This window comes from Triturus cristatus, chromosome 12 (genome assembly GCF_964204655.1).
Source record: "Triturus cristatus chromosome 12, aTriCri1.1, whole genome shotgun sequence".
NCBI classification, from domain to species: Eukaryota; Metazoa; Chordata; class Amphibia; order Caudata; family Salamandridae; genus Triturus; species Triturus cristatus.
In genome coordinates, this window is record NC_140595.1 from 730,815,943 (window position 1) to 730,842,839 (window position 26,897).

At 49.3% G+C, this 26,897-nt stretch overlaps 1 protein-coding gene across 1 annotated transcript in view; it reads right to left on the minus strand.

The window, feature by feature from the left end:
* Positions 1-8,579: 8,579 nt before the first annotated feature.
* The window catches only part of LOC146782614 (lysophosphatidic acid receptor 6-like), a 32,129-nt gene continuing 13,811 nt past the window's right edge, over positions 8,580-26,897 (minus strand). The window contains exon 2 of the mRNA XM_085638008.1: positions 8,580-10,482. Within this exon, the coding sequence (XP_085494134.1) occupies positions 9,385-10,482 (1,098 nt within the window). The 3' untranslated portion in view covers positions 8,580-9,384. The remainder of the gene's footprint in view (positions 10,483-26,897) is intronic.

Here is a 26,897-nt window from a genome sequence, read left to right on the forward strand (position 1 = left end):
GAGACAATGCTGCCACCAGTGGGTATAGACCCACTCTCTCTAGGTTGCCTAGCCTTGTTCAGTTTTTCTTCCATCAGGGCTACTTCTAGCTCCTGCTTCCTGATCCTCAGCTGGGCTTCCTGCATTCTGGCCTCATGTTCCCTCCTCTGAGGGGTGGTCATCCTTTTCCTGGAGTGACCTTGAGAGCCTCTAGAGCCATGAGAAGCATTGGAGTCACCTGAGCGATTCCTTTGCCTCCCAAGCCCTGTGTTAAGTCCACTGGGGAGATCCAATGGGGTGAACCCATTGTCAGTCCCCAATAGCCTTAGTTTAGCTGGGCCAAGTATAATACTTGGCACTGGGCTAGTTCTCCCTTCATCATCACTACTTTCTGTATCCTCACCACTTTCCTCCCCTGTAGTATGATTCTCATCTAAGGGATGGCTATTGGAACTGGGTACCTCTGTAGTATCTTCAGAAGGGGGGCCTCCTGTTCCTGACCCTAAGGGGGCTAACTGGGAAGCTTTCTTGAGTTCTCTCTGATTCTCATCATTTTGTAAGAGTTCTCTGAGCTCAGCAGAGTTAGGGTTCTTGGGCTGTTTAAGGCCCCTAAGAGTTGCCAAATGCCTGAGCTCATTCTGATTAAGGGTAGCAAAGCTGGATGGTGCCCTCTGGGGGTCACTCTCAACAGAGATGGGTACAGTGGACCCCTCTGCCCCGGCCATTGCTCTTAAGTGTGGGTGGATGTGTTGCAATCTACCTACACTTGGGTTTACCTACTAAACCTATCTAGTAGTTGTAGTCAGGGTATGCTACTCCCTTTGCTCTACAACAACTAAGTTCAGTAGAACTTATGTATATCTAATCTTGTTTTATATGTACCTACAGGTACCTATGTGATCTTTCAATTGGTAACCAAGAGATTACAATGGTAAAACACAGCAAGCTCAAATCCAACCGCTGCTCACCAATGTGAGAAGTTGGCCTGGTATATGATGCTCACTAGTTAAAGTGATCACCTTGTACCATGCCAAGCAACCCTTATGGTGTGGTTGTAAGTCAACCTTTTCGGACTAGCTGCCCTAGTGGTAGCGTAGGCTAAGCAGTCTTTGAGGCTAAACTCGTGAAGCGTGTTAAGCCAGCTGTTTTACCAAATGCAACCCCCTTTTATACCAATGAAAGGACACCACACAGATATATATTCAAAATATATATGTATTTATTTCTCAAAGTGACCCCTAGTCTCTTTATGAGCACAGGAGCACAAATCGTCAAACAAGATTATCACAGAATACACAGAAGTTGCACTTTATATGGATAGGCCCTGGTGGCCACTCGAACCATATACTAAAATAGTGGTATAAGTACCACGAACAGAAAAGGGAAAAGGCCTAAGGCCTCTAGAATCGCTGGGCCTACAAGGAGCTAACGTCAGTTAGTGACCAGGAGGTCCACGGGTGGCGTGTGCAGAGCAAATAGTCACACGCGTGCTCCCATAGGTTTCAATGGGTGCGTAAAAAGTACTAAGTTACTGCAAAGGAGATCTTCCGGGTTAACTAGGAACTTAAGATTTGGAACACAGGCACTAGAGATGTATTACGACACTTGGGCACCGGAGTACCAGCTTTACCTCACCCACAGGAAGCGGGTGCATAGGCCTCAAAGTGCGTCGGGTTTCTTCTATCTGTTCCGTTGAGCCTGGGACAAAGATGCTGCAGGCGGTCGGTCCGGGAGAGAAGCGGTGGATCCAAGGGTGGATCGGAGTTGCAGAAGACCTGAAAGCAGAGGGGACAGTGTTCACAGTCACTAGCCAGTGACCGGCGTGGCACCAGGTAGGTGCCAGGCGATGTCGGGTGCAAACAGGTGATGAGGGGTAGCTTGTCTCCGCAGCCACGTGGTCCCTGAAGGTCGACGACGTCCAGGAGTCGGCTCACGAGCTGTCCCACGCAGGCTCTCGCTGTCGGCGGTGTCGGCGACTTGGTCGAAGCAAACAAGCCTTGGCAAAAGCAATTGTAGGAGGATTCGGAAATCAGCTGTTGGTTCTGACCAGCAAGGTCAGAAGGATTGCTCCTTTGGAGAGGAGCAAGGGCCAGTCTGGAGCAACCAGACCAGCGGTGTTTTTCGTAGAGTTCGTCGCCAAGATGGCCACTAGCCAGCGGGCCAGCAACCGGTTAGGCGCGTCGAGTGGCAAAATGCAGAAGGGCCCCACGCAGATCGTGGAGATGCTGGAGGGCTCACCTTTGGTGCAAATGCTGCTCGAGAGTTGGGCTTCTCAGCTCCCAAAGCACAACTTGGAGGGAGCCTCGGTTGTTGCACTTGTCAGCTTGTCGTAGTCGATCCAAGATGGCTGGCTCCACGTGTCTCGGTGCCTCCACGGGTCTCCTCTTTTCAGGGACTGTGGATCGGGCGGTGAGAGGTCTGGAGGTCCAGGTCTTGTCAGTCTCTGGGCTCGGGCTCCGGCGGCGGCAAAGCAGACGTTGATTCACTGGATGGTGCTTGCGTTAGCAAGGTGGTCACTCCCTGACCACAGGGGAGATTGGCTTCAGTCCTCTGTGCAGCAGAGCGTCGAAGTTCCCGTCTTCTTCTTAGTGTTAAGTTGATTCCAGGATGTCTGAAGTCTTAGGACACAGCTCCTACCTTTAAGCGGATTCTAGGGGCCGGACTACCTGCTAGGTCCCTCCCTATGGGTGGGACCAGGAAGGGGGGTGGTTACACCCCCAATCCTTTGTCCAGCTCGCCCCAGGCCCGGGACTGGTGTGCCCCAGGACCGGTTTGAACTGGCATATGCACCGAGGCTCCTTGTGAGCCACAGGCATGTCTGGTTTCTTTCAAGCCCTACCTGACCAATACACAAAATCCTGTCTGGGGTGGTGCACGCACCTCCCCTGGCAGGAAACCCTTTGTCCACACCTCCCAAGCTGGAAGGACTCCCAGCAGCAGGAGGGCAGACTTGTGTCTGTGGTGGCAGCATCCATTTTGTGGAGCTGAGGCTATGTCGGATTTTACCCGGGTTTCAGGTACTGTACATGTCGTGTCCCTCTAGAAGGGTGGAATGCTAACCCCGTCACCAGAATTGGCGAGGGGTTAGTATTCCAATTCGTATGACACCTTACTCGACATGTTTTGATAAAGCCAAACCAAAGATAGCATTTAACCGCGAGGTTCATAATGCACTTAAGAGTATATGGTATGACGATATCTGGAAACAGTAGAAGGAAGTTGTTCCGACCACTGCAGACAGGCTCAGCTCATGCCAGAGCACCATCTCACATGGAACCAAGCACTCTGCCTTCAGGATTGTTAAGGCCTGCCATAGGAGTGACTTATAGGTTACCAGGTGTCCCATTTAAGGTTAGGTATAGGTATACTACACCTAAGTAAGAGGTGATTACACCAACTTACCCCAGCTGAGTGATCAGCCAGTTGTGTCAAATTGTTAGGCCAAGCCTGGGGTGGCATAAGACATGCTTCAGCCCTTGGCAGGCCTTGGGTACACCAATGCCCTGGGTACCTAGTGTACACTGGTACAGGGGCTGACAGGGTGATCCACTTCCAATTGGTTATGCACCTAGGGTGCATAGTTTTAATTTAGTAGAGAGAACAGCAGGCTGGGGGTCTGATTGGCAGGCCCACAGCCTCAATATGTCAAAAACCAGTGAAGCAAAAAGCAAAAATTTGGGGTGACCATAGGATAGCAGACCCTACTCTCCTACACTGAGGACCCAGTGATGTGTATGAAACCATGATGAGGAGTACATGGGGACAAATTGAAGTGTATTGGACCTTGATGAGGAGTACCTGAGGCCACAGTTATGTGTATGGGACCTTGATGAGGAGTGCCTGAGGACCTATTGATGTGTGTGAGACCATAATGAGGAGTACCTGATGCCCCAGTGATGTGTATGAAACGATGATGTGGAGTACCTGAGGCCCCATTGATGTGTATGAAACCATGATGAGGAGTACCTGAGGCCCCAGTGATGTGTATGGGACCTTGATGAGGAGTTCCTGAGGACCCATTGATATAATGAGACCATGATGAGGAGTACCTGACGCCCCAGTGATTTGTATGAAACCATGATGAGGAGTACATGAGGACCCGTTGATGTGTATGAGACCATGATAGAGAGTACCTGAGGCCCCAGTGATGTGTATGGGACGATGATGAGGAGTACCTGATGCCTCAGTGATTTGTATGAGACCATGCTAGAGAGTACTGAGGACCCATTGATGTGTATGAGACCATGAGAGGGAGTACCTGAGGCCCCAGTGATGTGTATGGGACCTTGATGAGGAGTACCTGAGGACCCATTGATGTGTATGAGACCATGATGAGGAGTACCTGATGCCCCAATGATGTGTATGAAACCATGATGAGGAGTACATGAGGACCCATTGATATGTATGAGACCATGATAGGGAGTTCCTGAGGCCCCAGTGATGTGTATGGGACCATGATGAGGAGTACCTGAGGCCCCATTGATATGTATGAGATCGTGATGAGGAGTACCTGATGCCCCAGTGATGTTTATGAAAGCATTATGAGAAGTACCTGATGCCCCAGTGATGTGTATGGGACCATGATGAGGAGTACCTGAGGACCCATTGATGTGTATGAGACCATGATAGAGAGGGCCGGAAGACCCATTGATGTGTATGAGACCATGATGAGGAGTACCTGACACTCCAGTGATGTGTATGAAACCATGATGAGGAGTACCTGACACCCCAGTGATGTGTATGAAACCATGATGAGGAGTACCTGACGCCCCAGTGATGTGTATGAAACCATGATGAGGAGTACACGAAGACCCATTGATGTGTATGAGATCATGATGAGGAGTACCTGACACCCCAGTGATGTGTATGAAACCATGATGAGGAGTACCTGACGCCCCAGTGATGTGTATGAGACCATGATAGGGAGTAATGAGGCCACAGTGATGTGTATGGGGCCATGATAGGGGGTACCTGAGGCCCCAGTGATGTGTACGGGACCATGATGAGGAGTACCTGAGGCCCCATTGATGTGTATGAGATTATGATGAGGAGTTCCTGATGCCCCAGTGATGTGTATGAAAGCATGATGAGTAGTACCTGACGCCCCAGTGATGTGTATGGGACCTTGGTAAGGCGTACCTAAGGACCCATTGATGTTTATGAGACCACGATGAGGAGTGCCCGAGGACCCATTGATGTGTATGAGACCATGATGAGAAGTACCTGACGCTCGAGTGATGTGTATGAAACCATGATGATGAGTACCTGACACCCCAGTGATGTGTATGAAACCATGATGAGGAGTACCTGACACTAGGCCTGGGCGGTTAATTCCGTGCCGCTCGCGGAATTTGCGGAATTTAGGTAATTTCGCGCTCCGCGGAGAACGCGGAATTGACCAAAATTCTGCTTTCCGCGGCTTCGCAGAATTTTTGCTTGTTTGCGATCTCAAAATGCGTGTTCGCGAGATATTTCCCCCGAGCACGCAAACAGCGGTCGCGAACAGGAAAAAAGCATCGCGAACAAGCAATTCCGCGTGTTCGCAGAATTTCGGCGTGTTCGCGGAGATTTTAAACCATTTCGCGGAGATTTGCGTAACGCGGCTACGCAAATTCCACCCACCCCTACCTGACACCCCATTGATGTGTATGAGACCATGATGAGGAGTACCTGACACCCCAATGATGTGCATGAAACCATGATGAGGAGCACATGAGGACCCATTGATGTGTTTGAGACCATGATAGGGAGTACCTGAGGACCCAGTGATGTGTATGGGACCATGATGAGGAGTACCTGAGGACCCATTGATGTGTATGAGACCATGATGAGGAGTACCTGATGCTCCAGTGATGTACATGAAACCATGATGAGGAGTACCTGACACCCTAGTGATATGTATGAAACCATGATGAGGAGTACCTGACGCCCCAGTGATGTGTATGAAACCATGATGAGGAGTACATGAGGACCCATTGATGTGTATGAGACCATGAGTAGGAGTACGTGACACCCCAGTGATGTGTATGAAACCATGATAAGGAATACCTGATGCCCCAGTGATGTGTATGGGACCATGATGAGGAGTACCTGAGGGCCCATTGATATGTATGAGATCGTGATGAGGAGTACCTGATGCCCCAGTGATGTGTATCAAAGCATGATGAGAAGTACCTGATGCCCCAGTGATGTGTATGGGACCATGATGAGGAGTACCTGAGGACCCATTGATGTGTATGAGACCATGATAGAGAGGGCCGGAAGACCCATTGATGTGTATGAGACCATGATGAGGAGTACCTGACACTCCAGTGATGTGTATGAAACCATGATGAGGAGTACCTGACACCCCAGTGATGTGTATGAAACCATGATGAGGAGTACCTGACGCCCCAGTGATGTGTATGAAACCATGATGAGGAGTACATGAAGACCCATTGATGTGTATGAGATCATGATGAGGAGTACCTGACACCCCAGTGATCTGTATGAAACCATGATGAGGAGTACCTGACGCCCCAGTGATGTGTATGAGACCATGATAGGGAGTACTGAGGCCACAGTGATGTGTATGGGGCCATGATAGGGGGTACCTGAGGCCCCAGTGATGTGTATGGGACCATGATGAGGAGTACCTGAGGCCCCATTGATGTGTATGAGATTATGATGAGGAGTTCCTGACGCCCCAGTGATGTGTATGAAAGCATGATGAGTAGTACCTGACGCCCCAGTGATGTGTATGGGACCTTGGTAAGGTGTACCTAAGGACCCATTGATGTTTATGAGACCATGATGAGGAGTGCCCGAGGACCCATTGATGTGTATGAGACCATGATGAGAAGTACCTGACGCTCCAGTGATGTGTATGAAACCATGATGATGAGTACCTGACACCCCAGTGATGTGTATGAAACCATGATGAGGAGTACCTGACACCCCATTGATGTGTATGAGACCATGATGAGGAGTACCTGACACCCCAATGATGTGCATGAAACCATGATGAGGAGCACATGAGGACCCATTGATGTGTTTGAGACCATGATATGGAGTACCTGAGGACCCAGTGATGTGTATGGGACCATGATGAGGAGTACCTGAGGACCCATTGATGTGTATGAGACCATGATGAGGATTACCTGATGCTCCAGTGATGTACATGAAACCATGATGGGGAGTACCTGACACCCTAGTGATATGTATGAAACCATGATGAGGAGTACCTGATGCCCCAGTGATGTGTATGAAACCATGATGAGGAGTACATGAGGACCCATTGATGTGTATGAGACCATGATGAGGAGTACCTGACACCCCGGTGATGTGTATGAAACCATGATGAGGAGTACCTGACGCCCCAGTGATGTGTGTGGACCTTGATGAGGAGTACCTGAGGACCTATTGATGTGTATGAGACCATGAGAGAGAGTGCCCGAGGACCCATTGATGTGTATGAGACCATGATGAGGAGTACCTGACACTCCAGTGATGTCTATGAAGCCATAATGAGGAGTACCTAACGCCCCAGTGATGTGTGTGGGACCTTGATGAGGAGTACCTAAGGACCCATTGATGTGTATGAGACCATGATGTGTAGTACTTGGTGCCCCAGTGATGTGTATGAAACCATGATGAGGAGTACCTGACACCCCAGTGATGTGTATGGGACCTTGATGAGGAGTACCAGAGGACCCAGTGATGTGTATGTGACCATGATGAGGAGTACCTGATGCCCCAGTGATGTATATGGGACCATGATAGGGAGTACTAAGGCCCCAGTGATGTGTATGAGAAGATGATGAGGAGTACCTGAGACCCCAGTGATGTGTATGGGAACATGGTAGGGAGTACCTGAGATTCCAACACTGTGTTTGAGATTATGATGAGACTCCATTCAACTGCATGACACAATGATGTTGAAAGAGTGAAACTCCACAGATGTGTTGGGACCTTGGTGAGCAGTAGGCGATGTTCCATGGATATAAATGAGGCCATTAGAGGGGTAGGTGAGACTCCTTTGACGTACATAGGACAATGGCGGGAGGAGTGAAACTCCATAGAAGTAAATAGGACCATGGTGGGGAATGATTAAGACTCCATTGAAGAGCATAAGACCATGGTGGGGAATGAGTGAGACTCCATGGAAGTATGTAAGACAATGGTGGGGAATCAGTGAGACTCCATTGATATGTATTGAGTATTTAAAACTTCATTTAAGTACATGACACAATGATGTGAAAAGAGTGAGACTCCATTGACGTGTATGAGCCTCTAACAGGGAGTAGGTGAGACTCTATTGATGTGTAGGAAGCCATGACAGGGAGTGGGTGAGACTCCGTGGATGTGTATGGCGCCGTGAAAGGGTATAGGTGAGACTCCGTTGATGAGTATGAAGCCATGACAGGGAGTAGGTGAGACTCTGTGGATGTCCATGAAGGGAGTAAGTGAGTCTCCATTGAAAAGAGGATACCACAGAAAGGGGGAACAAATTGCCACCTGCCAATGACTTATGTAAAAATTGAAATATCTCGCTATAATTTAATGGATTCAACCAAGTCTGGCATGGATCAAGAATTAAAAAAATTAATTTGATCATACTATTTGTCTTTTTACAATTTATTGGATCATTGAAATATCGTATCAAAAATGCAATATATAATAAATAGTCAATATAATTGTAAGTGTGCCGAAAACATATAAGAGAATTCTTCTTTTTTTCTTTTTCTTTTTTCTCTCTTTACCCCTTAATATTCTCTCTTTCACCCCACAACATTCATGTTCAGTCACTCAAACCTCAGTCAAGAAACTCACTCATCCCACACTATATTCAAACCACTTAAGGTGAAAGTTCATATGTACATCAATATGGACAACAGGAATAAAGACAGAAGTGACACATGGCAGTATTGATGCAGAACTGGGGAATGAGTAAATGTCTTTTACAGCGTATGCGGCCAGTGCTGTGGGCAATGGATGCGACTCAATTACATCACATGAGAGGCGCAGGCAGGAATACGTCTCAATCCAAGTGCTTCAGTCAAGAGATGGGAGCTGGAGTGAGACCCCCATCAATGCCCTGAAGTCCAGAGCTGTGGCCATTGTGACACTTAGTTCATGCTCCATTGAGGCAGACCCAGTGCCCTTCTCAAGAACATCAAAGGTGAGGTAGAGGAGTGCTGCCCCCTTATGGTGAGTCCTGCCCTCCCCTTTATCCAGTGCTTGGGAGGGGTCTGTGGCTTTTTCTTGGTGACCACCGAAGGCGCAGTAGAGGAGTCATATTGGTTGGTTTCATCATGCAACCAACCCTATCAGACTGCTTGGCAGGAGTCTTGCCATTTGTTGGATGACCACCAAAGATGCGGTACAGGAGTCCTATTGGTCGGTGGCACCATGCCTGCTACCCTATCAGATTGCTTGGCAAGAGTCTGGCTCTTTGCTGGAGGAGTTCGACCGCAGACCTGGTGTTAACCGAGTCAAGGAGGTTATGGTCTTGCTAAGCTGGGATGACGTTAGCCTTTTTCCACAACACGAAGGCCTCCACTTGAACTTCTCAGCACCGAAGTAGTAGACTAGAGGGTCCAGGCAGGAGTTGAGGCTGGTCAGTGCCATGGTGACGCGACGTGCCTTGTAGGTGAATTGGATGAGTCCGCAGCTGGAGAAGACATTGATGCGCCGCAAGGTGTGGATTAGCTGGATCACGTGATACGGGACAAAGCAGATGAGAAACACAGCGAGCACAACCAGGATGGTGCGTAGCGCCTTCTTCTTGGCCAACTGAGAGCTGTTCCGTGGCCCGGAGGTATCCAAAAGTTTCCGGGCAATCAAAGGGTAGCAGATGCCGATTACCAGGAGGGGCAGAATAAAGCCCACCACAGCAGCGAAGAGGCTGACACCGGAGATACGCCCCTTCCAGGAGTCTGAGGAGAAGTTCTCCAAGCAGGCAATGTTGCCATTCTCGAACTTGCTTGTGAGTGGACCTTTGAGAGTCAAGTACAAGATGGCTCCCCCCAGAATGACCCAGATGACCACAGAGGCAATAATTCGGTAGAGCGGCTTCTTGAGAGAAAGGGCCTTGATTGGATGCACCACGGCCAGGTACCGATCCAAGCAGATACAGGTCAAGAACAGTGTGCTGCCATAGAGGTTGGCAAAGAAGAGGGAGCCAGTGATCTTGCAGAGGGCCTCTCCAAAGATCCAGTTGTTGTCCAGGGCATGGTAGACGATTTTACATGGAAGGGTCAGGACAAAGATGAGGTCAATGGTGGCCAGGTTGACCATGAAGACGTTAGCCGGGGAGGTGGTGGTCTTGGTGCTGATGAAGTACCACAGAGCGATGATGTTTCCGACCAGTCCCAGGATGAACACCACGCTATAGATGATAGGGTACATGAGATACTGGAAGTCGGCGCTCTCCACACATGCCGTTTCATTGGTGGTGGTGTTTAGGCTGTCAGACGTGAACCAGCTCTCGGAGTAGGGCATTGCGGACCAGTCTGAGGGATCCTGGAAAGGAGAGACAAATAGAAGATTACACAGTGGAACATCTCCCTTCAGCATCAATGACAGGGCATCTTCCATGGTAACCCATGGTCAACAGTGCTTAATTTGTTTTAAAAAAAAGTAGGGCCCTTGTCAGGAAGCCACTGCAGCTTGCACCACCCATTGCCCCAACCAGGGCTGCCAATGACAAGACCAGCTCAACTACTAACCATCACACTCCTATAAGTGACAGCTCAGACTATTCCAGGCCCCCAAAGCTATATGAAAGACTTGGACAGTAGATATTTAGTAATTGTGCTGTATTTTTTTTATTATTAAACAACTGTTGGTGTGCTCATCCCTAAATTAGCTAAACAGCACCACCATGTGGCAGATTGTAATAAACGCTGGTTTTGACAATAAAGTGCCAGTGCTAAGCACAGGAAATCACTGGCTCAAATTAGGCACTTGTGGAATAAACCAATCAGATCACACAAGGCAAGCAGAGGATTTTTTTTTTTACCTCATGGACTCTATACTTCTTCTTTTCCTTTGCTTGGTGTATAATCTCTACTTATATATATATGTCTGATTAAAAAGAGCTTGTTATGTCTACCAAGCAACAACTTTTTACTAATACAGTAACATGAGGAGGGCTTTGGCTATGCTAGTTGCATTTCAGCTGCCATGTTTCTGTCCATCAAATGTGTCACTTCCTGCTGTGTGCTCTCTGTCTACAGGGGAAAGGGAGAGAGCCTGTGAAAGAGAAACAAAGGGGCAGATGTACAAGCACCTTGCGCCACTTTTGCGTCACTTTTAACATGGGAAAAGTGACGCAAAAGTGGCGCAAGGGGCTTGTAAATCTGCCCCAAAGAGTGCAGCCAGGAGCAGTGGAAAGCAGTGTGCAGCAGCGTGGTTTCTTTCAATATAATTTAGGAAAATCTTGAAAGAGTACATTTGTGGGAACGATGGCAAGGAAGCAGTTGTTTCACTGCAAAATAGACACAGCAAAATAGTTCCACTAAGCCCATCTACTCTGCCAGTTCATCAGAGAGTGACAACGCCATAGATTGTAATGAAACGCCTGATATATGTCTGCTGGTCCACAATGAATCAAATGGCTACCTTTGAAACTAACATTATTTATTAAATGTTCCGTGGCAACACAAAGCGCAGTAAGCATGCCCTGTACCTTCTGGAATACACACAACATCCTTAAAAATGTTGCTCTTCACAAATAATTCCCTTACACAAACAAAACATGAATACATTGAAATTCTCAACATAAAACGCCTTTCTAATGTACTGAGAGAGCCTGGCCTGCAACCGTGGTGAGCGCGCGTGCTGAGGCAGCTCAGGTGAACGAGTTTTGGAGTTCCAAGTAAAATTACATTTTGCTGCTCAGGTGCTCGTTTCCCCATCCCCACACAAAGCCTTTCAATTGCTGCCATCTGGGGCCTTTGTGGGACACTGATCCCTGGCACCCCAACACTGGCAGCGCACAGACTTGGAGCTGTGAAAAGGGTTTCTGGACTATAACGTTTGGTTCCTCTCGGCGGCTTCACCCGCAGCCTCTTAGTCCGGTGCACATATGAGTGAAATGAGGCCCCTGCCCTTGCCAATAAGTAAGAAAATGCCATGAAACATGTCGGCCGTTCTGTGTAAAATGGTCTAACACATGGCATGGTTTTTAATATCATGAATGTGGGCATTATCAATTAAAGACTAGTCACTAGAGGGCCTGCACAACTCATTTTTAACATTTGTTCTTGTGAGGAAGACGCTTCTCCTCCCTCTTAGGGATAATATTTTTATCGCCTCCTTGTAAATATGCCCCTAAGTTTTGGTTTTTTTTGCTTGGGTGCATTTCCAATACAACTTGGGGTGGGATTCCATACATTGCACCAATACTAGTGCAATTTTGAACCGTCACTTTGGGGATGTATATGCTACACTCGTATATTGGTGCAGTTCTGTGCTGACTTTGGCATCACATCGACGTGTTAAATAAACAGACATTTGCACTGACTAACCAGGGCAAAAGACGGTGCCCGGTTGCTCAAGCACCAGTGCAATGTATATAACTAGCGCCTGGGGTCTAGCTTCTTGTGCGCCAACCATAATGTCCCTTGTGGTGATGGGAGTCACGGTCTACGCTTTATGTGGGAGGCGCGAGGGCATCCTGAAGACGTCACAGAGCAAGCATGCAGGCGTGGAGTTGAAACTGTGCTCGAGGGTGCCTATCAGCGGGGTTTCTATGCACTTCGGGAGGTGAGAGGTCATGTCTCTGCTGAGAGCCAGATGTGGTCTAGCCTACCGGGAGACGAGGATATTTCACGACGACAGATGCTTGTCTCAGAAAGGTGGGGTGGGCTGGGACAGAGTCAGTCACGGGCACTCACGGTTGCCTCACGAGTAAAGTGCCGCGGCTGGCATCTGGGCATGACTTGCATGTCACATGCTTCGATCCCAGCAGAGTGGGTTCAACCCTTTTTCCTCACGAGGTAAATATAGTGGGTGATATCAATACCTCTTATGTGCAGTGCTATGAAAGCGCCATATTGAGCCAGCAAACACTTAATAAAACAGGTTCTTTTGCAATTCTTTGGTTGCACAAGAGCACAGAACCGCATGAGCAGGCCTCGTCACGTGCACAGTGGCTGGCGAGGGCTGGCACTGTACAGACCCAGTGGTGGAAAGACGTGCCTGCGGGGGCTGGGTGTGCCCACCTTCCAGAGGGTACCGCGGGCGCCTCCGAAGCAGAACTGGCTCAGTGCGAGTCTGTGCAACCCCCGTGCCTGCTCAGAGCCTGGCAAGCTGCGGGCAATGTGGGGTGCGGCCCTATATGTACAATCGTTACAAGTTGTTGGATTTAATAGAAGCCGCCTCTGGCTTCCTCCCTGCGCGAGGCCAGGTGCGAAGGCGCTGTCCTTCATCCTTCCCGCCATCATGTGTGTTAGAGGGTGGTTTCCATCGCAGTGGGAGGCTGGGAGTCCATGCCAGCTTTTCAAGGTGACCTCGAGTGACAAATGAGTGACTGTCGTTCATTTCTTGAATGCAAATATCTCATGGATTTCCTGCAAATCGGGCATGGATCCCACTGTCCTGGACTTTCGTTGGACCCCGCCATAGAGATCTGTTTGATGTAAGGCTCACCGGTATTAATGTTTTTTTAACCATTTTCACGCTTTCCCCAATCGCAGGAGCATGACTTCGGGTAACACGCCTACATCTTCACCACACACTCCCTCTCATTCTTACCTTGATCACACAACGCTTTTCACTGTTTCACTGCACATCTTTCAGCATTCTGGCCGACATATTTATTGGGATTGTTTTAACATTTTTTTGGGGCATATTAACAAGGGCCGGCGATAAATATCGCAAAGCGCGCTTAGCGCTTGCATATTTATCGCCGGCTATCTCTGGAATTTTTCGCCCTGTTAGAGCGTTATTAACAACGCGCATCGCCGAGACGATAAAAATTCCAGAGATAGTGTGGATATCGCCGTTTTCCATGGTGGAAAACGGCGATACCCTTGATAATAGGTGCCTGTGGTCTTAGCCACAGAATCCACCCCCCCATGTAAAGTATGCCTTAGTCAGGAATTTAACAGACGTTAAACTCCTGCGTTAAGGCATACTTAACGTGCTTTAAAAAATCGCTACCCTTCCTTGTTAATATCGCGAAGCTGCCTTCGCGATATTTTCCCTGGTTGGTTTCACAGCCACGCCTACTTTGCATCTCATTAGCGATGCAAAGTTAGGCGTGCTGGAAACGGGTGCTAAGTCAGCAAGACATGCTGATAAGGCGATGAAATTATCGCCGCTTTTCACCCGAAAACGGACGCTTAAGCGGCGATAATTTTATATCGCCCCTTTATTAATATGCCCCATAATTTCCTGAACGGCGCTTTTCTCAAGCAAGTTAGGGGCATATTTACAAAGGCATTATCGGCGCTTTAGCGGCACTTTTTGCCACTAAAGCGGCGATAATTTCATCACCCTATTAACAAGGCGGCGCTAACATGGATTAGCGCATGTTAGCTGCCGTTTTTGTAACGCCACGCATCTTAGCGATATACATCGCTAATGAGATGCACTGTAGGCGTACCTTCCCGTAACACCATAACATAAGGTGGAGAACAAGACATCACCTTATTTACAACGTGGCCCCGGAACCACGAAGCAATGATGAAAGCCGCGCTAACCACGGTTTACGCCGGATCCTTACGCCTAGTCAAAACTTGATTTAGGCATGTTTTGAATGGGAGGTGGATTCTTTGGTTACGTCCACACTCTCCAATTATCAAGCTTTTCATTAGCGTGATTTCACACGCTAATGATGAATATCGCCGTCTAGCGCAGGTTTGTACATCGCCTGTGAGCAAGGCATTGTAAATATGCCGCTAACACGGCGATGTAAACCAGCGATAGGCGACGATATTCCAAATCACGGTAAGCGTGATTTGCAATGTTTAAAGCGAAGCGTTGTTAATATCCCCCTTAGTTCCTTTTATTTTTAATAAACTGTTGAGGCTGCTGAGAAATCCCTTTCTGTGTATGGGACAAGACACACTTATTTATTTTAATGAACAGCAAGTAAACTAAAGGTAATCAAGATGGAGAGACAATGGTTGTATGACTTGAAAAGAAGCCCGTGCCCTCACGCCTGCTGCTGAAATATTGAGATATTAGAAAAGCGTTGAAAATGGGCATCACTACAGAGGCGCGTGTTTTACAGAGTACGCAAATCAACAGGGAAAGGACTTCTTGCCAATAAAAACTCCTGCAGTTTTTCCAAAAGGCGCTCAACGTTGGCGCAGTGAAAAGCGATGGCTTTAGGTTGGCATTAGTTTATTGGGAGGTGGTGGCTGAGGGGTGTGCTCTGGTGGCCGAGTTACATTCTAGTCCGTGGCCCTAAAACATAAATTATGCAAAAGTTGGTCGCACACTGCTCGTCACACCAGCAAGTTGCCCCAAAGGACTGTGGTAAATGTAGTGGCGACGGCGGGTACGCCTATGCCACGATGTGTAAAAAGAACAGTATGTGTTGCGTTAGCCATCCCTGGACACGTGTTTCGAGGTAGTTGCCTCTCGTCAGCAGGGAGCAGGTCAGTGTAAAGGGGTGCCGTGTGGACTGCCAAAATGTAATTAAAACAGGTCAAGTACCTCTCATGGCGCGCAGGTGCAGATCCAAGGCTCGTCAGCCCGTTGGCTCAAGGGAGCCGTAATAAATTATGCAAAAGTTGGTCGCACACTGCTCGTCACACCAGCAAGTTGCCCCAAAGGACTGTGGTAAATGTAGTGGCGACGGCGGGTACGCCTATGCCACGATGTGTAAAAAGAACAGTATGTGTTGCGTTAGCCATCCCTGGACACGTGTTTCGAGGTAGTTGCCTCTCGTCAGCAGGGAGCAGGTCAGTGTAAAGGGGTGCCGTGTGGACTGCCAAAATGTAATTAAAACAGGTCAAGTACCTCTCATGGCGCGCAGGTGCAGATCCAAGGCTCGTCAGCCCGTTGGCTCAAGGGAGCCGTAATAAATTATGCAAAAGTTGGTCGCACACTGCTCGTCACACCAGCAAGTTGCCCCAAAGGACTGTGGTAAATGTAGTGGCGACGGCGGGTACGCCTATGCCACGATGTGTAAAAAGAACAGTATGTGTTGCGTTAGCCATCCCTGGACACGTGTTTCGAGGTAGTTGCCTCTCGTCAGCAGGGAGCAGGTCAGTGTAAAGGGGTGCCGTGTGGACTGCCAAAATGTAATTAAAACAGGTCAAGTACCTCTCATGGCGCGCAGGTGCAGATCCAAGGCTCGTCAGCCCGTTGGCTCAAGGGAGCCGTAATAAATTATGCAAAAGTTGGTCGCACACTGCTCGTCACACCAGCAAGTTGCCCCAAAGGACTGTGGTAAATGTAGTGGCGACGGCGGGTACGCCTATGCCACGATGTGTAAAAAGAACAGTATGTGTTGCGTTAGCCATCCCTGGACACGTGTTTCGAGGTAGTTGCCTCTCGTCAGCAGGGAGCAGGTCAGTGTAAAGGGGTGCCGTGTGGACTGCCAAAATGTAATTAAAACAGGTCAAGTACCTCTCATGGCGCGCAGGTGCAGATCCAAGGCTCGTCAGCCCGTTGGCTCAAGGGAGCCGTAATAAATTATGCAAAAGTTGGTCGCACACTGCTCGTCACACCAGCAAGTTGCCCCAAAGGACTGTGGTAAATGTAGTGGCGACGGCGGGTACGCCTATGCCACGATGTGTAAAAAGAACAGTATGTGTTGCGTTAGCCATCCCTGGACACGTGTTTCGAGGTAGTTGCCTCTCGTCAGCAGGGAGCAGGTCAGTGTAAAGGGGTGCCGTGTGGACTGCCAAAATGTAATTAAAACAGGTCAAGTACCTCTCATGGCGCGCAGGTGCAGATCCAAGGCTCGTCAGCCCGTTGGCTCAAGGGAGCCGTAATAAATTATGCAAAAGTTGGTCGCACACTGCTCGTCACACCAGCAAGTTGCCCCAAAGGACTCCCTGCTGACGAGAGGCAACTACCTCGAAACACGTGTCCAGGGATGGCACACGCCACGCATACTTGCATTCACACTCGAGCATAGGTGTATCCGCCGACGCTGACCTTCAGGGACCATTTTCATTGGGGGAACACGCCTGGTAGGTGTAGCAGTGTGCGACCAATCTGGTTTAACTTTATATTCAGGCTCCCTTGAGCCGGTGGAGTCGACGGACTCATGGTTACGCACCTGCGCGCTACGAGAGGTACTAGACCTGATAACGATTTTAGCAGCTTACACAGCAACCCCACACATTTTCCTACTCCCTGCTGACGAGAGGCAACTACCTCGAAACACGTGTCCAGGGATGGCACACGCCACGCATACTTGCATTCACACTCGAGCATAGGTGTATCCGCCGACGCTGACCTTCAGGGACCATTTTCATTGGGGGAACACGCCTGGTAGGTGTAGCAGTGTGCGACCAATCTGGTTTAACTTTATATTCAGGCTCCCTTGAGCCGGTGGAGTCGACGGACTCATGGTTACGCACCTGCGCGCTACGAGAGGTACTAGACCTGATAACGATTTTAGCAGCTTACACAGCAACCCCACACATTTTCCTACTCCCTGCTGACGAGAGGCAACTACCTCGAAACACGTGTCCAGGGATGGCACACGCCACGCATACTTGCATTCACACTCGAGCATAGGTGTATCCGCCGACGCTGACCTTCAGGGACCATTTTCATTGGGGGAACACGCCTGGTAGGTGTAGCAGTGTGCGACCAATCTGGTTTAACTTTATATTCAGGCTCCCTTGAGCCGGTGGAGTCGACGGACTCATGGTTACGCACCTGCGCGCTACGAGAGGTACTAGACCTGATAACGATTTTAGCAGCTTACACAGCAACCCCACACATTTTCCTACTCCCTGCTGACGAGAGGCAACTACCTCGAAACACGTGTCCAGGGATGGCACACGCCACGCATACTTGCATTCACACTCGAGCATAGGTGTATCCGCCGACGCTGACCTTCAGGGACCATTTTCATTGGGGGAACACGCCTGGTAGGTGTAGCAGTGTGCGACCAATCTGGTTTAACTTTATATTCAGGCTCCCTTGAGCCGGTGGAGTCGACGGACTCATGGTTACGCACCTGCGCGCTACGAGAGGTACTAGACCTGATAACGATTTTAGCAGCTTACACAGCAACCCCACACATTTTCCTACTCCCTGCTGACGAGAGGCAACTACCTCGAAACACGTGTCCAGGGATGGCACACGCCACGCATACTTGCATTCACACTCGAGCATAGGTGTATCCGCCGACGCTGACCTTCAGGGACCATTTTCATTGGGGGAACACGCCTGGTAGGTGTAGCAGTGTGCGACCAATCTGGTTTAACTTTATATTCAGGCTCCCTTGAGCCGGTGGAGTCGACGGACTCATGGTTACGCACCTGCGCGCTACGAGAGGTACTAGACCTGATAACGATTTTAGCAGCTTACACAGCAACCCCACACATTTTCCTACTCCCTGCTGACGAGAGGCAACTACCTCGAAACACGTGTCCAGGGATGGCACACGCCACGCATACTTGCATTCACACTCGAGCATAGGTGTATCCGCCGACGCTGACCTTCAGGGACCATTTTCATTGGGGGAACACGCCTGGTAGGTGTAGCAGTGTGCGACCAATCTGGTTTAACTTTATATTCAGGCTCCCTTGAGCCGGTGGAGTCGACGGACTCATGGTTACGCACCTGCGCGCTACGAGAGGTACTAGACCTGATAACGATTTTAGCAGCTTACACAGCAACCCCACACATTTTCCTACTCCCTGCTGACGAGAGGCAACTACCTCGAAACACGTGTCCAGGGATGGCACACGCCACGCATACTTGCATTCACACTCGAGCATAGGTGTATCCGCCGACGCTGACCTTCAGGGACCATTTTCATTGGGGGAACACGCCTGGTAGGTGTAGCAGTGTGCGACCAATCTGGTTTAACTTTATATTCAGGCTCCCTTGAGCCGGTGGAGTCGACGGACTCATGGTTACGCACCTGCGCGCTACGAGAGGTACTAGACCTGATAACGATTTTAGCAGCTTACACAGCAACCCCACACATTTTCCTACTCCCTGCTGACGAGAGGCAACTACCTCGAAACACGTGTCCAGGGATGGCACACGCCACGCATACTTGCATTCACACTCGAGCATAGGTGTATCCGCCGACGCTGACCTTCAGGGACCATTTTCATTGGGGGAACACGCCTGGTAGGTGTAGCAGTGTGCGACCAATCTGGTTTAACTTTATATTCAGGCTCCCTTGAGCCGGTGGAGTCGACGGACTCATGGTTACGCACCTGCGCGCTACGAGAGGTACTAGACCTGATAACGATTTTAGCAGCTTACACAGCAACCCCACACATTTTCCTACTCCCTGCTGACGAGAGGCAACTACCTCGAAACACGTGTCCAGGGATGGCACACGCCACGCATACTTGCATTCACACTCGAGCATAGGTGTATCCGCCGACGCTGACCTTCAGGGACCATTTTCATTGGGGGAACACGCCTGGTAGGTGTAGCAGTGTGCGACCAATCTGGTTTAACTTTATATTCAGGCTCCCTTGAGCCGGTGGAGTCGACGGACTCATGGTTACGCACCTGCGCGCTACGAGAGGTACTAGACCTGATAACGATTTTAGCAGCTTACACAGCAACCCCACACATTTTCCTACTCCCTGCTGACGAGAGGCAACTACCTCGAAACACGTGTCCAGGGATGGCACACGCCACGCATACTTGCATTCACACTCGAGCATAGGTGTATCCGCCGACGCTGACCTTCAGGGACCATTTTCATTGGGGGAACACGCCTGGTAGGTGTATCAGTGTGCGACCAATCTGGTTTAACTTTATATTCAGGCTCCCTTGAGCCGGTGGAGTCGACGGACTCATGGTTACGCACCTGCGCGCTACGAGAGGTACTAGACCTGATAACGATTTTAGCAGCTTACACAGCAACCCCACACATTTTCCTACTCCCTGCTGACGAGAGGCAACTACCTCGAAACACGTGTCCAGGGATGGCACACGCCACGCATACTTGCATTCACACTCGAGCATAGGTGTATCCGCCGACGCTGACCTTCAGGGACCATTTTCATTGGGGGAACACGCCTGGTAGGTGTAGCAGTGTGCGACCAATCTGGTTTAACTTTATATTCAGGCTCCCTTGAGCCGGTGGAGTCGACGGACTCATGGTTACGCACCTGCGTGCTACGAGAGGTACTAGACCTGATAACGATTTTAGCAGCTTACACAGCAACCCCACACATTTTCCTACTCCCTGCTGACGAGAGGCAACTACCTCGAAACACGTGTCCAGGGATTGCACACGCCACGCATACTTGCATTCACACTCGAGCATAGGTGTATCCGCCGCCGCTGACCTTCAGGGACCATTTTCATTGGGGGAACACGCCTGGTAGGTGTAGCAGTGTGCGACCAATCTGGTTTAACTTTATATTCAGGCTCCCTTGAGCCGGTGGAGTCGACGGACTCATGGTTACGCACCTGCGCGCTACGAGAGGTACTAGACCTGATAACGATTTTAGCAGCTTACACAGCAACCCCACACATTTTCCTACTCCCTGCTGACGAGAGGCAACTACCTCGAAACACGTGTCCAGGGATGGCACACGCCACGCATACTTGCATTCACACTCGAGCATAGGTGTATCCGCCGACGCTGACCTTCAGGGACCATTTTCATTGGGGGAACACGCCTGGTAGGTGTAGCAGTGTGCGACCAATCTGGTTTAACTTTATATTCAGGCTCCCTTGAGCCGGTGGAGTCGACGGACTCATGGTTACGCACCTGCGCGCTACGAGAGGTACTAGACCTGATAACGATTTTAGCAGCTTACACAGCAACCCCACACATTTTCCTACTCCCTGCTGACGAGAGGCAACTACCTCGAAACACGTGTCCAGGGATGGCACACGCCACGCATACTTGCATTCACACTCGAGCATAGGTGTATCCGCCGCCGCTGACCTTCAGGGACCATTTTCATTGGGGGAACACGCCTGGTAGGTGTAGCAGTGTGCGACCAATCTGGTTTAACTTTATATTCAGGCTCCCTTGAGCCGGTGGAGTCGACGGACTCATGGTTACGCACCTGCGCGCTACGAGAGGTACTAGACCTGATAACGATTTTAGCAGCTTACACAGCAACCCCACACATTTTCCTACTCCCTGCTGACGAGAGGCAACTACCTCGAAACACGTGTCCAGGGATGGCACACGCCACGCATACTTGCATTCACACTCGAGCATAGGTGTATCCGCCGACGCTGACCTTCAGGGACCATTTTCATTGGGGGAACACGCCTGGTAGGTGTAGCAGTGTGCGACCAATCTGGTTTAACTTTATATTCAGGCTCCCTTGAGCCGGTGGAGTCGACGGACTCATGGTTACGCACCTGCGCGCTACGAGAGGTACTAGACCTGATAACGATTTTAGCAGCTTACACAGCAACCCCACACATTTTCCTACTCCCTGCTGACGAGAGGCAACTACCTCGAAACACGTGTCCAGGGATGGCACACGCCACGCATACTTGCATTCACACTCGAGCATAGGTGTATCCGCCGACGCTGACCTTCAGGGACCATTTTCATTGGGGGAACACGCCTGGTAGGTGTAGCAGTGTGCGACCAATCTGGTTTAACTTTATATTCAGGCTCCCTTGAGCCGGTGGAGTCGACGGACTCATGGTTACGCACCTGCGCGCTACGAGAGGTACTAGACCTGATAACGATTTTAGCAGCTTACACAGCAACCCCACACATTTTCCTACTCCCTGCTGACGAGAGGCAACTACCTCGAAACACGTGTCCAGGGATGGCACACGCCACGCATACTTGCATTCACACTCGAGCATAGGTGTATCCGCCGACGCTGACCTTCAGGGACCATTTTCATTGGGGGAACACGCCTGGTAGGTGTAGCAGTGTGCGACCAATCTGGTTTAACTTTATATTCAGGCTCCCTTGAGCCGGTGGAGTCGACGGACTCATGGTTACGCACCTGCGCGCTACGAGAGGTACTAGACCTGATAACGATTTTAGCAGCTTACACAGCAACCCCACACATTTTCCTACTCCCTGCTGACGAGAGGCAACTACCTCGAAACACGTGTCCAGGGATGGCACACGCCACGCATACTTGCATTCACACTCGAGCATAGGTGTATCCGCCGACGCTGACCTTCAGGGACCATTTTCATTGGGGGAACACGCCTGGTAGGTGTAGCAGTGTGCGACCAATCTGGTTTAACTTTATATTCAGGCTCCCTTGAGCCGGTGGAGTCGACGGACTCATGGTTACGCACCTGCGCGCTACGAGAGGTACTAGACCTGATAACGATTTTAGCAGCTTACACAGCAACCCCACACATTTTCCTACTCCCTGCTGACGAGAGGCAACTACCTCGAAACACGTGTCCAGGGATGGCACACGCCACGCATACTTGCATTCACACTCGAGCATAGGTGTATCCGCCGACGCTGACCTTCAGGGACCATTTTCATTGGGGGAACACGCCTGGTAGGTGTAGCAGTGTGCGACCAATCTGGTTTAACTTTATATTCAGGCTCCCTTGAGCCGGTGGAGTCGACGGACTCATGGTTACGCACCTGCGCGCTACGAGAGGTACTAGACCTGATAACGATTTTAGCAGCTTACACAGCAACCCCACACATTTTCCTACTCCCTGCTGACGAGAGGCAACTACCTCGAAACACGTGTCCAGGGATGGCACACGCCACGCATACTTGCATTCACACTCGAGCATAGGTGTATCCGCCGACGCTGACCTTCAGGGACCATTTTCATTGGGGGAACACGCCTGGTAGGTGTAGCAGTGTGCGACCAATCTGGTTTGGCCCTAAAACATAAGTTCAAACTCCATCTTGCCACGTCAACAAGTTGTGTGATCCTGAGCAAATCACTTTATTTCTATCTACCCCAACTTACTTCTCTGCTAAAAAATAGTTTGCCTAGAGACATTTAATGGTATTTATTTTGTTTAACTTAACTGTTGGACTTGCAGAAGCATATCTTCATACATGATTAGACAATGTGATGCCACAGTCTGCCCCTAGGGTGCGGATGTTTGTCTATTTGGCACAGTAATCTGTGGGCGGGGCCTTGGCACGTGAAGAGGCTGCTGCAGGCCAAGCCTTCCACTGAAAGCCACGGGCTAGGGTGAAGGGGATGGCCCCTGACAGCCGCACACATGCTGGGTTTCAGTACTCCTGGGTCCGCCTGGTACTGGCACACCCCAGCCCTGCAACCCAGCACTGCTCGGGGAGCGACAGAACACACATGACGTACAGCTACAAAAGATATTAAAGGCTCCTGGCATCGCTCCACTATAAGAACGACGGGGCATATCAACAAGGCGGCGCTATAAAATTATCGCCACCTTTGCATCCGTTTTCGGACGAAAAGCGGAGATAATTTTATCACTTTATCAGCAAGGTCACGCCATCGTGTAATTTCTTGCCTTAGCGCCCTTTCCCGTAACGCCCACCTTTGCATCTCTAATGATATGCAAAGTGGGCGTTCCGTCCCAAAATAACTGGAGAAATGTCGCTAACCGACATTTCTCCAATTAACAATGGGCACGCTAACAAGCATAGCGATAAGAAAAGTAGCGCTAACCTTGGTTATCACTACTTCCCTTATGCCTGCTTTTCCTTTGACTAAACAATGTTAGCCAATGGGTGGTGGATTATAAGGCTGAGACCACCCAGCACTTTCAACAAGGATATCGCCGTTTTCCATGGAACATCGCTGGAAAACCAGCGATGTTCCATGGAAAACATCGCTATCACAGGAATAATTATCGCCATTGCACTATGCGTTGGTAATACAGCGCTAGCATGGCGATAATTATCTGCGATAGCCGGCGATAAAATTCCTCACGTTAAGGGCGGCCAGTGATAATTATTGCTACCGCTTGTTGATATGCCTCGACATTCCTCGTTCCAAATTTTTTTTAAAAACTGCAGAATAATTTAACTTTAGTCTGATTATTGAATAAAACCGAAAAAAGAACGATCTGGGAAAAAAATCCTAATTTTCCCTGGTGTAATTATAACTACACCAGCGATATTCGCAAAATTCCAGAATTTTGAGTTCTGGGAAAAGTCAGGTGCACCTCTCGCGAGATATGTCATCGAGACTGCTTTAGTCTAAAAAAAGGCCCGGCTGAGCCATTTTCTGCGTAAACCGGGCTCCCGCCAGTATCTCGCTCGACCTTTTTTAACGCAAGTGCTGTGCTCGCTGAAGTAAAGTCTTGCGAGATACCAGCAAACTACTGTACTGTCACCGGGGCACCTTTCGGCACAGACGGGGGCGTAGGGTAGGGGGAGGTGCATTGTCACTACCCACAGCTACTCAGACCCCACCTGGTATTTAACATTTTCCATTGTGCACCTTATTTACTCAGCGCGGCCCTTTATTTTATCCCCCTTTCCCCTTTCAGTTTTAGCAACTCAAAAGATATTATCAAGACGACCCCTCCCACCCCCGCTTCTAATCCATGCAGTCAAAGACTACTGCATTTTCCATTCCGCCAACTCTGATATGATGGGCCTTGAGTGATATGTCAATCTGAAGATTTTGAATGTATAACAAGGGCGATAAACAAAGCTGGGAGCAGACCTCTGGAGCTGAGGTTGAAAGGAAAACTGAGGGGCATATCAGCAACAACCGGCGATAATTATCGCCAAGCGCACTTAGCACTAGGATAATTATCGACGGCTAACGTGGATTTTTATCGCTGAGATAGCGTGCTATTAGCAACGCTTATCTCAAAAGCGATAAAAATCCTAGCGCTAACTGCCAAACGTGAGATTATTGCTGGAAACCCAACGATAATCTCACAAAATGTGGTGTTAGCTTGTTGATAGGGCCTCACAAACTTAGCCATGATATCCTCCTTCCATAGGATATCATGGCTAAGTCAGTCCTGAAGCAGGCGTAAGGAAAGTTGCGATAACAGGGGTTATCGTTACTTTTCTTGCCGCTATGCTTCATAGCGTGGGGCTTGATGATAGGAGAAATGTCGCTTAGCAACATTTCTCCTGTCATGTCAGGTCAGGAACGCCCACTTTGCATCTCATTAGAGATGCAAAGCTGGGCGTTAAGAATTTGTGCACTGAAGCAAGGTTTCACGTGTTAGCATGACCTTGCTAATTAGGCGATAAAATTATCGCCGCTTTTTGGCCGAAAACGGCCACAAAAGAGGCGATAATTTTCTATCGCCGCCTTGTAGATATGCCCCTGAGTTAGTAGAAATGTAATATTTAAAATGTCTTAAGTTCCACACAGGAACCAAAAAGCATCACACTTTCCCATAGGAAAATGAGCAGGGATGCACACAATTATGTGAAACTTCGGGGAAATTACTCGAAATGATGCGAAATTACATAAAATGCCAATCTGGCGCTCAGCCCTATATTTTTGCGTGGAATGGGTCAACGCATCCATTTTCACATAATTAAATAAATACAGCGCAATTACACGATATGACTAATATCGGGAAGTTTGCGTAATGACTGTGACACAACTGTCTGAATTTACTCAAATTACGCTTCCTACTCTTGATTTCGTCCAGGCCCAAAAATAACCTGAATAGTCTGATGTTCGCGAATGGCAAGACCAACAAAGATCATGAAAGGACATATTTGTCATCCGCATCATTAAACCGACCTATTCTGCAAGAAATAAGCAAAGTTTGGTAAACCTTGGAGGCCATCGGTGTTCCATGTACCCAGATCTTTAAGTGGGATGAAAAAAACTTTGTGGGGGGGGGGGGGTCTCTCAAAGGGGCGTGGCCAATGTAATTAAGGGCGTGGCTTAAAAACACATAATCTAAAAAATAAAAATATGTGCTTATCAATATCATAGGGTGCCGCCCGACTTGTGTTTTGCGGTTTCTGTCGTTGCATCCAGATATATCATATAAGTAACATCATACCTACAACAAGGCAGGACTATTGGCTTTGTCAATGGTTGTTAGTTGCATAAGACAAATAAGCAGCAACTATGGCTTGTATATAATATTAAAAACACTTCCACTTAAAGCCCTGCTGACACCACAACCGTGTTGCTGCGCCTGAGTTTCAAAAAGAGAAGGGAAATTGAGAGAGAAAATGACTCTCTTTAAAGGATTCCCTTCCCCTACATGGCTCACCTGGCATGACGTCATGGTAACTTCTCCACGAGTGAGAAGTGAGCAGTGTGAGCACCGCACATCGATGTGCCTGCTGCCACTGCGCATGGATGTGCTTGTGGTCACTGCAGTCCGGAAAAAAACGGACTGCCTGTCATGGCACAAAACAGAGCCCGATAGAGACCCGTTTTGAGGCCCCCTTAAAAAAAACTGCCGGTGCTCAGACCCGGTGAGACCCGGCCCACTTAAAGCCGTGCATGTACCTAACCCCAGATTTCATGCCAGGCTTTCACAGGGCAGAGGATGTCACAATCTTGCTGCCACTTGACATTCAACCGAGGATTTGGCTGACACCGGCTCAGAGGAAGGCACAATGGGTGAAAACACATTACACAACATTATCCGTACAGTGCCAGGGAGCACACAATGAAAGCAGCAACCCCAGGGAGGGGGCTGAAGAAAGCCGAAAACAGGTTTGTGTTACCGCAGATGCGGTGCGATACAAAAAGCGCCTAACAAAGCACGCCGATCTGTTACTCACGTGCAGGCCATGCTCGTGTGTGTGTGTAAGTGTGCCACTCGGACAGAACCGGACTGAAGGTCTGGCCACGGCTACTGACAGGGCGGAGAAGCAGGCCTCTCATGCCAGCACTTAACGCCTGCACCTCCAC